This window comes from Macaca fascicularis, chromosome 10 (assembly GCF_037993035.2).
Source record: "Macaca fascicularis isolate 582-1 chromosome 10, T2T-MFA8v1.1".
Taxonomy (NCBI): Eukaryota; Metazoa; Chordata; class Mammalia; order Primates; family Cercopithecidae; genus Macaca; species Macaca fascicularis.
The window spans coordinates 62,026,052-62,038,828 of record NC_088384.1 but is presented as its reverse complement, the minus strand read 5'-3'; the positions used below and the strand labels follow the sequence as shown (position 1 = coordinate 62,038,828).

At 48.9% G+C, this 12,777-nt stretch overlaps 1 protein-coding gene across 11 annotated transcripts in view; it reads right to left on the bottom strand.

The window, feature by feature from the left end:
* The window catches only part of ABHD12 (abhydrolase domain containing 12, lysophospholipase), an 89,701-nt gene extending 78,071 nt beyond the window's left edge, over positions 1-11,630 (bottom strand). For 4 of the 11 annotated variants that reach the window (XM_074004613.1, XM_065522677.1, XM_074004617.1 and 1 more), the window contains exon 1: positions 10,331-10,687. Coding sequence is in view for 5 of the 11 variants with exons in the window: in XM_065522677.1 (XP_065378749.1) it covers positions 10,331-10,498 (168 nt within the window). In the remaining 6 variants the exon portion in view is untranslated. Of the gene's footprint in view, positions 1-10,330; positions 11,240-11,268 lie in introns of those variants that run through there. The other 7 variants (XM_074004614.1, XM_074004618.1, XM_074004612.1 and 4 more) reach the window with 4 other exon arrangements.
* Between the last annotated feature and the right edge of the window lie 1,147 nt (positions 11,631-12,777).

Sequence of the window (12,777 nt, the reverse complement as noted above, 5' to 3'; positions counted from 1 at the left end):
TCAATTTGGGTAATTTTCATATATTCCATGACTCCACTTAACTTCTGGAACATATGGAATACAATTACAGTATGTGTTGTTTTGTTTTTTGTTTTTTTAAGACGGAATTTCGCTCTTGTTGCCCAGGCTGGACTGCAATGGCGCGATTTTGGCTAATATATGATAATATCATAATGATCAATATAATGGGCTGCCTGAAGTTGTCCTATAGCATAGTGATGCTATTATTTGTTTATTTTTTGGTATCTAATATCACTGCTAAGAAAACTCACCCCCTCCAGCCATCCCTCCCCGTCTTTCCCCCTTTCCCGCACAGCTCTCTGGAAAAGCTACCTGCATTTCCTCTCCACTTCTTCCTTGAGCTCTCACCATTAGGCTTTTGCCCCCACCACTGCAGTAAGACACTCCTGTCAATGCTGATCTCATGTCACCAAATCCAATCGCAGATCATGCTGTCTTCTGCAACAGGCCTTCTTTAGGTGGCTACCTTGACACCTTTTCCCAGCAATCCTCCTAACTCATTGCCCAGGTCCTGACTCCTCTGTCCTGACTTGCCTGCTGGGCGAGTCTGCTGCAGGGCTCTAGGTACCACCTGCCACAGCCATGGTCAGATACAGGCCCTAACCTTCCCCTTGAACTCTACCCCCATCCACCTGGATGTTTAACAGACACCTCAATATGTCCAAAACCAAACAGATTACTTCTCCTGCCTCAAAGCACTTGCTCTTTCCACATCTATCCCCATCTCAGTATCTGGCAACTCCATTCTTCCTGTTGCTCAGAAAGTAGTTTGTGAATCCAGAATCACATGCTTCTTCTCATCTCCACACCTGCTGTCCCAGCCTGAGCCCCCGTCATCTCTTGCCTGGATGACTCTGGCAGCCCCTAGCTGGTCTCCCTGCTTGCCCACTGCAGTCTGTGCTTGTCACACAGTCAGAGTGATATGATGACAACACACATCATGCCATTTCTCTCTTCTAAAGCAGCCAGTGCCATCCGTTCATGTCTCCTTGTCAGAAACGTTCCCTGTACACCCGGACTGTGCACACACAGTCACAGGGCCTCATCTGTGGCTATCTCCTCACTGGGACCATTTTCCTCCTTAGTGCCCTGAGCACGTGGCATCACATGTTTCTTCATGTGTTATCTGCCTCCCCTACCAGAATGTAAAGGCCAGGAGAACTGCTATGGCCTCGGCATTCACAGGTGTTACTGGGCATAACAGGTACTCAAACTGTTAAATGAGTGGCTGGAAAAAAGTGTTAAATAAGCAAATAGTGCTATAAATGCTCTAATACCAACAGACACATTAACTGATCAGGATGGACTGTATATGTATGACTGGCTGAGAAGCTAGACTCTTAATTGTTTGGGGCAGAAAAGGGTAGAAGAAAATCCTTCTTGACATGAGCTAACAGATCTTTCTCAGTACCCTCAACTCGTGTTTTCTTGTTTGTTTGTTTTGTTTTGTTTCTGAGACAAAGTCTTGCTCTGTAGCCCAGGCTGGAGTGCAGTGGCGCAATCTCGGCTCACTGCAACCTCCACTTCCTGGGTTCCAGCGATTCTCCTGCCTCAGCCTCCCAGGATTACAGGAGGTAATCCCTTATCTGGGATTACAGGTGCTTACAACCTTGCCAGGCTAATTTTTATCTTTTTAGTAGAGATGGTGTTTAACCACGTTAGCCAGGCTGGTCCTGAACTCCTGACCTCAAGTGATCTGCCTGCCTCGGCCTCCCAAAGTGCTGGGATTAAAGGCATGAGCAACCACACCGGCCAGTACCCTCAACTCTTAATATCATGGGGCTAGTCATCTAGAAGATGTCACTGACCGAGCACTCACCATGTGCCACGAACATTCCACACACCTGGGTCTCACCACAATCCTACAGGGAAGACACTCTAATCCCCACATCACACATGAAAAAACAAACTCAGAGTGTTACACAACTCACCCAAGCCAGAGAATCTGAAAACTCACCTGAGACCCGGGTCTCTATGAAGGCTATCCTCTGCAACAGTAAATCACAATACAAAGCGGCCCAGGTCTAAATGAGAAGTCTTGCTGGTAATGGGACACTTTGGTTCCGGCATCCTGGCTCTTGGCCCCTGTTCACTGACTGACACTCTAGACGCTGGCTCTCAGTGTGGCACGAGATAGATGGCTTACCCACTCTCATGCTGAAACAGCCCCTGCCAAAGCACAAACACACTGAGCCTGAAGTCTTGTGGTGTCATCTCTGGGTGAAGAGCATCGACTTAATCTGTCAGCTTTTTAGGTTATATTTCAATAAACACTTTCCCTGCAGATTTCACTCTGGAAGGAAAAGTGTTCTAAGGGAGGAGGAGAGAAAGGAGGGGAATGAAGAGGAGGAGAAGTCGCAGCAGCAGGAGTCTGAAATGATGTCCTGTCTCCAAAGCTGTTAGCACAAACCTGACCCATCTTCCATGCCTCTCTCCAAGGCTTCCTCCATGAAAGTGCCTCAGGTGCTTTCAGCCTGCCCAAAAATACCCCTCACAGTTCAGGCCTGTCTGCCAAAGTCACCATAGAAGGTGGGCACTCACTTGGGAAGAGACACTGTGGCTGAAAGGAACTAGGAACCAAGCAGAGATACAGGATGCAGAGTCCTAATAAAGCAGAAGGCAGTGGCAAAGCACCAAGTCCCAGTGTGGCCGGTCCCTGGCTGGAGTGCAGCCATGATAAGGTACACTGAGTTAGGAAGAGGAGAACCAGCACCAGTTGTGGGGGGTGGGAGGCCAGCTGCGGCACCATAAACAAAGCCAGCCCCATGCCTTGTCACAGTCCTGGCACAGACCGTACTGAGAGTGAAGCAAAAGGAAAAAGGAGATGGACAAAGCGGACTTTAATCACAAAAGCTAGCTCAGAACTCGCTCCCATCTTCCTAATCTGTAAAGAAAAGATGAAGAGATACCATGCAGGGACACTTAGAGGGTGAGGTTGATACTGAACCTGGGGAAGGCTGACACTGAAGAAGACAGATGTTAACCTCAGCCATCCACCCTTCTGGGTTAGGGGGAAGCCATTAGCAACCTGGGATAAAGTATCTTCTTTGGGTCAAGGAAGAACGAGGTGTGATGACTGTCTTCTTTGGCATTTATGTGTGAGGGTGATCTGGCTATGAAATCTCCCATGCAGCCCACTGATTTCTGTCCATCCAGCAGATCTGGCCTGTTGGTTGGGAGTCAGAGGAAAAAGACTAGGTAACACACAGACCGTGTACATCTCATGACTGCCTTCTCAGGGTCCAAATTAGACCAGTCATGCCTTCAACGAGCATTCCCAAGAATTCCAGGGCTAAAGAAAGGCCCACAAAATTCCTCATTTGGGCTGGGCACGGTGGCTCACCCCTGTATTCCCAGCACTTTGGGAGGCCGAGGCGGGCAGATCACAAGGTCAGGAGTTCAAGACCAGCGTAGTCAATATGATGAAAGCCCGTCTCTACTAAAAATACAAAAATTAAGGCTGGGCACAGTGGCTCACGCCTGTAATCCCACTACTTTGGGAGGCCAAGGCAGGCAGATCATGAGGTCAGGAGTTCAAGATCAGCTTGACCAACATGGTGAAACCTCGTCTCTACTAAAAATACAAAAAATTAGCCAGGCATGGTGGCGCGCGCCTGTAATCCCAGCTACTTGGGAGGTTGAGGCAGAGGTTGCAGTGAGCCAAGATTGCGCCACTGCTCTCCAGCCTGGGCAACAGAGGGAGACTCTGTCTCAAAAAAAAAAAAAAAGAAAAAATTAGCCGGGCATGGTGGCAGGCACCCGTAGTCTCAGCTACTCGGGAGGCTGAGGCAGAAAAGTCGCTTGAATCTAGGAGGCAGAGGTTGCAGTGAGCCGAGATCATGCCACTGCACTCCAGCCTGGGTGACAGAGCGAGACTCTGTCTCAAAAAAAAGAAAAAAAAAAAAATCACTCATTTGCCCAGTACCTCCTCACACCAGACACCATGCAAAGAAAAACTTATCTAGTTCCTCGTCCCAAGGAGTACAGAGTTGACCTATGAATGAGATAAATATTTACCTTTAAAAATTACCTTTCAGCCCAGAATTTAAAAACAAAAAAAACTGGTTTGGGGTTCGTCTTGACCTCCAAAATTGCTCTCATCTGAATTACTTACCAATGTTAAAAAAGTTGGCAATACTACACACACACACACACACACACACACACACACACACACAAGCACACACACTAAGACAAAAAAAATTACATAAACAAACAAAAGGTTGGGTGCACTGGCTCATGCCTTTAATCCCAGTACTTTGGGAGGCTTAGGCAGGTGGATCACTGGAGCTCAGGAGTTCAAGTCCAGTCTGGGCAACATGGCAAAACCCTGTCTCTACAAAAAATACAAAAATTAGCTAGATATGGTGGTGGGTGCCTGTAGTCCCAGCTACTTGTAAGGCTGAGGTGCGAAGACCATTTGACCCTGGGGGGCACAGGCTGCAGTAAGCCATGACTGCACCGTAGCACTCCAGTTTGGGTGTAGAGCCAAACGATCTCAAACACAAAACAAAACAAACTAAAAAAAACACCAGCTAGTCTTTTCCAGAAAGACTGGACGATCTGGCCACTCTGGGACCACATTCCTGCCAGGCAGCAACAGGACAGGGTGTGGTAGCTGCTATCCCCTTCAGACAGAACCTGTTCTCTCCACTTGTCTGCAGCCCTCAGCATCCCCCTCATCTCCCGGAACTAAAAAGAAATAAATATTTTCTTTGATGGAGCAGAAAATACGTATGTGTGTGTTTATATTTTTCCCCACTTCAGTGTATGTATGGATAATACATATATTATTGACTAGCCTAAATCAAGAAGAAAAAGCAGGCCAGGCGTGGTGGCTCATGCCTGTAATCCCAGCACTTTGGGAGGCCAAGACGGGCGGATCACCTGAGGGTGGGAGTTCGAGACCAGCCTGACCAACATGGAAAAACCCTGTCTCTATGAGAAATACAAAATTAGCTAGGTATGGCAGCACATACCTGTAATCCCAGCTACTCGGTAGGCTGAGGCAGGAGAATTGCTTGAACCTGGGAGGTGGAGGTTGCAATGAGCCGAGATCATGCCATTGCACTCCAGCCTGGGCAACAAGAGTGAAACTCCGTCTCAAAAAAAAAAAAAAAAAGAGGAAAAACCCTAATTACAAAAAACAGGGAACAAAACTAGGGAAATGGCCACAGCTACAGAGGAAAAAAGGTGAATTTAATTGATAATTTTATATGAATACATAAACCGCCAAAACTGAAATCAGGACATAGCAAATCTAAACAGGTCAATGACTTAGAAGACACTGTAGTAGTTACCGAAGTGCTATATTCTGAAACAGCACTGGCTAGGATGGTGGCTCATGCCTATAATCCCAATACTTTAGGGGACAGAGGTGGAAGCACTGCTTGAAAGAGAAGTTCAAGACAAGCCTAGGCAACGTGGCAAAGACCTGTATGTGCCAAAAAAGTTAAATAAATAAATAAATAAATATAAAGGCACCAGGCTTAGAAAGTTTTACAAGAAAATTCCTACCAAATTTTAAACAAATATTTTAAAAATTTTGTAAGCTGGCTAAAAGTTTAGAATAAAATGGCCGGGCGCGGTGGCTGATGCCTGTAATGCCAGCACTTTGGGAGGCCAAGGCGGGCAGATCACGAGGTCAGGAGATCGAGACCATCCTGGATAACACAGTGAAACCCCATCTCTACTAAAAAAAACACAAAAAATTAGCCGAGTGGGGTGGCAGGCGCCTGTAGTCCCAGTTACTCTGGAAGCTGAGGCAGGAGAATTGCATGAACCTGAGAGGCAGAGCTCGCAGTGAGCCGAGATCGCGCCACTGCACTCCAGCCTGGGCGACAAAGCAAGACTCCGTCTCAAAATAATAATAATAATAATAAAAGTTTAGAATAAAATGTTATATAAGAAACTTTTTATAAAGCTATATAAAACACTAAAACAACTTGATAAAGGTTGCATAAGAGAAAATTACAGACTATTCTCACAAATAATGATGTAAAATTTCTAAATAAAATATCAATAAATAGGCCAGGTGTGGTGGCTCACACCTTATAATCTCAGCACTTTGGGAGGCTGAGGTGGGCAGATTATCTGAGGTCAGTAGATTGAGTCCAGCCTGGTCAACATGGCAAAATCCCGTCTCCACTAAAAATACAAAAATTAGCAGTGCATGGTGGCACACGCCTATCCCGGCTATTCAGGAGGCTGAGGCCGGAGAATTGCTTGAACCTGAGAGGCAGAGGTTGCAGTGACCCGAGATCGCACCACTGCACTCCAGCCTGGGCGACAGAGTGAAACTCCGTCTCAAAAAAAAATAAAAAATAAATTAATAGAATCTGACTATACAATAAGAGAGTTCATCCCAGGAATACAATGATGATTCAATAATATAAATCCATTACTATAACTTACTATGTTAACAGATAAAAGAAGAAAATCTCTCTGATCGGCCGGGTGCGGTGGCTCAAGCCTGTAATCCCAGCACTTTGGGAGGCCGGAGACGGGCGGATCACGAGGTCAGGAGATCGAGACCATCCTGGCTAACACGGTGAAACACCGTCTCTACTAAAATACAAAAAAAATTAGCCGGGCGAGGTGGCGGGCGCCTGTACTCCCAGCTACTCGGGAGGCTGAGGCAGGAGAATGGCGTGAACCCGGGAGGCGGGGCTTGCAGTGAGCTGAGATCGGGCCACTGCACTCCAGCCTGGGCCACAGAGCAAGACTCCATCTCAAAAAAAAAAAAAAAAAAAAAAGAAAATCTCTCTGATCATTCCACAGATGTGCACTGGCATTTGAGAAAACTCAGTCACCATTTTTTATTTTAAAAACATCAGTGAGGGAGCAAGAACAAAAACAAAAAGCTCCCCACAACATTAGCAACACACCCCAGCATGTCACTTAATGGCAAAAACACTAACAGCATTCTCACTGAAGTCAGGAATGAAACAAGTTACTCAGTGTCATCCCTATTATTTAACTTTGTTCTAGAAATGCAATGCAATCAGAAAAGAAAAAGAGGTCAGACATGGTGGCTCACGCCTGTAATCCCAACACTTTGGGAGGCCGTGATAGGCAGATCACTTGAAGTCAGGAGTTGGAGACCAGTCTGGTCAACATGGTGAAACGCCATCCCTACTAAAAATACAAAAATTAGCCATGTGTGGTGGCATGTGCTTGTAATCCCACCTTCTCGGGAGGCTGAGGCAGGAGAATTTAGGCCTGGCATGGTAGTTCACGCCTAGCACTTTGGGAGACCCAGACAGAAGGATCACTTGAAGCCAGGAATTCAAGACCAGCCTGGGGGGCAACATAGTGAGACTTCAGATCTACCAAAAAAAAAAAAAAAAAAAAAAAAAAAAAAAAACAAAGAATATTAACCAGGAGTGCATAAACACAGCATCTCAGCTACTAGGGAGGCTGATGTGGGAGGATCACCTGAGCCCAGGAGGTCTGGACTGCAGTGGGCCATGATCATGCCACTGTGCTCCAGCCTGGGTGATAGAACTGCCTTAAAAAAAATTGTTTAAAAATATTCCAGGCCAGGTACTGTGGCTCATGCCTATAATCCAAGCAATTTCGGAGGCCGAGGCGGGTGGATCACGAGGTCAGGAGTTTGAGACCAGCCTGGCCAACATGGTGAAACCCTGTCTCTACTAAAAATACAAAAATTAGCCTGGCTCGGTGGCGGGCACCTGTAATCCCAGCTACTTGGGAGGCTGAAGCAGGAGAATTGCTTGAACCCAGGAGGTGGAGGCTGCAGTGAGCCAAGATCACCACTGCACTCCAGTCTGGACGATAGAACAAGACTCCTTCTCAAAAAAAAAAAACAATCCAAACTTTCATCCTACCAAAAAAAAGGAGAAGACGAATGGATGATTCAAAATTGGCTAAACACTGAAAACTTTAAGTGATGGATACATGAAGGCTCATTAGATTGTCTTCTCTACTTCCGTGTATGTTGACAATAAAGAGTTTAAAAAATGTAGGGAAGGATCAAAAGGAGGATCATAAAAGACACAAAGGAGGCGGCTCCGCGCGCGCAATGGATAATTTGTTCATTCAACAAGTATTTTTGGCCGGGCGCGGTGGCTCAAGCCTGTAATCCCAGCACTTTGGGAGGCCGAGGTGGGCGGATCACAAGGTCAGGAGATCGAGACCACAGTGAAACCCCGTCTCTACTAAAAATACAAAAAATTAGCCGGGCGCGGTGGCGGGCGCCTGTAGTCCTAGCTACTCAGGAGGCTGAGGCAGGAGAATGGCGTGAACCCAGGAGGCGGAGCTTGCAGTGAGCCGAGATCGCGCCACTGCACTCCAGCCTGGGCAACAGCGTGAGACTCCGTCTCAAAAAAAAAAAAAAAAAAAAAAAACAAGTATTTTTTAACCACTACTAGGTGCCAGCTACTGGAAATACTTAAGTGGAGAAAACAAAGCTCCTGTTCTCATGGTGCTTCCATTCTGGTTGCAGGGGAGGCACACAAGCAAAAATTACAATCTCCAGTAAGTGATAATAACGTCGACAGGGGTGGGCTGGTCTAAGAAGGCCTCAGTGAGGAGGTAATGGTGGCACAGAGTCTGAGAGAGGAAGAGGAGAAAGTCCAAGGATGTCTGAGAGAGCCAGCCGGGAAGGAAGACAACCAGTAGCTCGCAAATTTGGTCTTCCTTGCCTTTGTTTTGCTTTTTACCCCAACAGTCTTTTGCTTATCCAAAGGATATGGACACAACTGGAATGCCTCTCTTTGTCCTGACTAGAAAATAAAAATTAGGCCGGGCGCGGTGGCTCAAGCCTGTAATCCCAGCACTTTGGGAGGCCGAGACGGGCGGATCACGAGGTCAGGAGATCGAGACCATCCTGGCTAACACAGTGAAACCCCGTCTCTACTAAAAATACAAAAAAAAACTTAGCCGGGCGAGGTGGCAGGCGCCTGTAGTCCCAGCTACTCGGGAGGCTGAGGCAGGAGATGGCGTGAACCCGGGAGGCGGAGCTTGCAGTGAGCTGAGATCCGGCCACTGCACTCCAGCCTGGGTGACAGAGCGAGACTCCGTCTCAAAAAAAAAAAAAAAAAAAAGAAAATAAAAATTAATCAGGTCATTTTAATACAGTACATTCTTCAAGGAAGGTGCCAGGTCGGCGCTGTTTCCCCAAACGTTGTGGAAACAATTTTTTTCTTTTCTTTTTTTCTTTTTTGAGACGGAGTTTCGTTCTTGTTGCCCAGGCTGGAGTGCAATAGTGCGATCTCGGCTCCGCCATATCTTCGCTCACCGCAACCTCCGCCTCTCAGATTCAAGTGATTCTCCTGCCTCAGCCTCCCGAGTAGCTGGGATTACAAGCATATGCGCCACCACGCCCGGCTAATTTCTTATTTTTAGTAGAGAAGGGGTTTCTCCATGTTGGTCAGGCTGATCTCGAACTCCAGACCTCTGATAATCTGCCCCCCTTGGTCTCCCAGAGTGCTGGCATTACAGGCGTGAGCCACCGCGCCTGGCAATTCGATTTTTTCGAAGGAAGAATTTTCCAATTTATCTAACATGCCATGTCTGTTAATAAAAGTGTATTAAAGTTAAATCATGAGTTTTTAATGCAAATAAATATTTCCATAGCAAAGAGAACAGATTAGTTTCACAAAAGATATTGCAGATGCTAGATAATTTTACACCCATAGACACGAGTCTATCAGTCTCTGCCCTTCTGTCAAATCATCAACTTAGAGGTGTCTATAGTTTAATTTCATGATCTTTTAAGCAATGAAGTTGAAATTCTAATTTTCTTTAGGAGCGACTTGCATAAATATTTTACACTCAAGTGGCCAGCATCAACTAAGGGCATTCCAGATGGTCAAAAAAGAAGTGCTCTGCTACAACGCCCGAGATCACCATATAGTAACTTCTTCAAATCACCACGAAATATCAAGACTTCAAAGCTGCCAGGAATGCTACGTTCTACAAACAGCCAGATAATTAGGAAACCAGCAGATGGGAGGAGAAATCTGTCCGTATGAAACATGTTCCCATCTCCATCCCAACTGCATCACAGTTTTGAAAGTGGCTTTATATAAACGCGTTCATCTTCTACCCAAAGGGAGAACACCAATAACCAAACGATCCAGGACTGCAAGGTGATTCCCAAGGAGGCGAACTTGTGCGGACAGATTTCACGCACCACGAACCACCACCAGCAGAGGGAAGGACAGGCTTCCCTCCGACGGCTGCGATGCTCCGAGTCCCTCCTTCCCCTACAACCTGCGGCCCACTGAGCCCTTCCCCAAAGGTCCCGGAGTTCTGAACGACGCACGCACCCGACCCTAGTTACCTGGCAGAGGCGCCGAGCGCCCAAGATGCCAGTAAGGCTCCGTGCACGCAGCCCAGCCTGAAGGGCGCCTGCCCGGGCGCTCGGTGCGGGGCCCGATGCAGAGCAGGAAGAGGAGGTCCGAGTGGGCCCCAGCGCTCTCAGGATCTGGCGCCGGCCCCTCTGCCTCATGCCTCTGCTGTGCCCGGCGTCCAGGGATCTCCCAAGGACTCCCCACCCGCTACCCTACTCTCCTACGCGGGGTCATGACTTCGGGCGGCGCCAAGCCCCCAACGTAAGGGTCCCCCGGGCAGCCCCGGGAAAGGGTCGGGGTGCAAGGCTAGGCTGGGAGTGCCGAGCGCGAGGGCGGGAGGAGAACACAGAGGGTCAGGGGCAGGGCACAGCGCTCCCTCCGCGCTGCCTGGGGAAGGGAGCGGGGGTGGGGCCGCCGCGGGCCAAATGCGGGACACTAGCGCGCAACCGGGCGGCCGCAGATCGGGCGGGCGGTCACCCTGGGTGGGGCTGGGGGGTGCTGGGGCCCCCTGCGGGACGCACCTGCGCCAGGTGAGCCCCCCCTCCGCGAAGCCTCACCTGCCCAGCGCCCGTTTCATTCCCGCGTCGGCTGCGCAGCGCGGCTCGGCCGCCCCCGTGCCCGTCAGGCGCAGGTTCTGCTTCAGGCGGCAGTCGGCGTCCAGCGCCGCGGCAGCCGAGCCGGAGGAGGACGAGCCCGCGGCGGCGCAGCGCTCATGCTCCAAGGCGACGGGCTCGGTCCGCTTCCTCATGCCGCGGCCGACAGGGCCGGCCGCCGACGGCGCCCGCTGGCCTCACCCGCCGCCTGCGCCGCAATGCCGCCGCTCACAGCCGCCGCCGCTCACAGCCGCCGCCACCCGGAGCCCGGAGCCCGGAGCCCGAAACCCGCAGCTCCTCACATCCCAGCCCAGGCCGCGGCGCCCGCTACTAACCAGCGGCGGGGGCCCGCCGGCCACGCCGGCCAATCAGCGCCGGGCTCCCGCGGGCCCTGCCCCCGGCCCCGCCCCGGCCACCTCTTCGCGGGTTCCGAGGGGCGCGCGCCCAGCATCCTCGGCGCCACCCGCAGCCATCTTGTGGGAGGGTAGGCAAAGCCGCAGCGGCGCGTCATCTGCGGGGCAGGGCTCTGGGCTCCATCGCGACGCTGCAGCTGCCCTCGTCCGGGCGCTCGGTGTGAGGAGCACCCACTCCCTGTCGTGCCCCGGATCAGTGACCCGAAAGGGGTGGCCCAGCGAGCCAGACCCGCATCGCCGGGCCCCTCGCGCTTCTGCGAACGGAAACCCAGAGGTAGCAAATCGCATTTCCGTTCTCGTGATTCTTAACTCTTCTCACAAGGACTTTACCTTTAAAAGTATGCTTTCCGGTCGTCAATTTTTAATTTGAAGCAAATGTATAAACTCAGTTTTTACTTTTGGGCCGAACATATGAACTGCTTGAAAAATTTACTTTTTAAAAACCTGTATTAGATTTTAGATTTTTGTAAAGCAATTAAGACTACCTGATGGGAGGAAAATCCATTTCAAAGATAAATTCGCCCTTGTGAAACCCAAATTTAGTACTAATTCAACCCATCCTAAAAAGAGAAAAGGAAAGAAAAAAGGGCAGTTTCACAAATTTAGTTTTATAACTTTGGCTTTCCTTAATATGGCATTGATTTTATATATAATCTATAACCAAGAGAGATATTTGCTTACTTATTCCAAAGTAACTTTAGAAATTTCAATATTTGTCACTTTGAAAACTATTGGCAATTGGTAATCTAAGGTCAATTGGAAATGCGTTTAGAAATTCAACAGCTTTTTATGTTACTTTTGTAGTGATACTTTGAAATTGCAACGTAATTTGTAGACCATATTACTAAGTGTTACAGCCTGCATTCATAATTGTGTCAATATCTCCAGATATACTTTTTAAAAACATTATGGGCTGAGCTCTGTGGCTCATGCGTGTAATCTCAGCACTTTGGGAGGCGGAGATGGGTGGATCACTTAAGTACAGGAGATGGAAGCCAGACCAGCCTGGCCAGCATGGTTAAACTCTGTCTCTACTAAGAATACAAAAATTAGCCCGGTGTGGTGGCACAAGCCTGAGTGACAGAGCAAGACTGTTTTTTAAAAAAAAAAAAAAGACTGGGCGTGGTGGCTCACGCCTGTAATCCCAGCACTTTGGGAGGCCGAGGCGGGCGGATCACAAGGTCAGGAGATCGTGACCATCCTGGCTAACACGGTGTCTCTACTAACAATATAAAAAATGAGCCGGGCGTGGTGGCTGGCCACTGTAGTCCCAGCTACATGGGAGGCTGAGACAGGAGAATGGCGTGTGTGGGGAAAAGAAAGAGAGATCAGCCTGTTACTGTATCTATATAGAAAGAAGTAGACATGGCCGGGCGTGGTGGCTCAAGCCTGTAATCCCAGCACTTTGGGAGGCCGAGACGGGCGGATCAC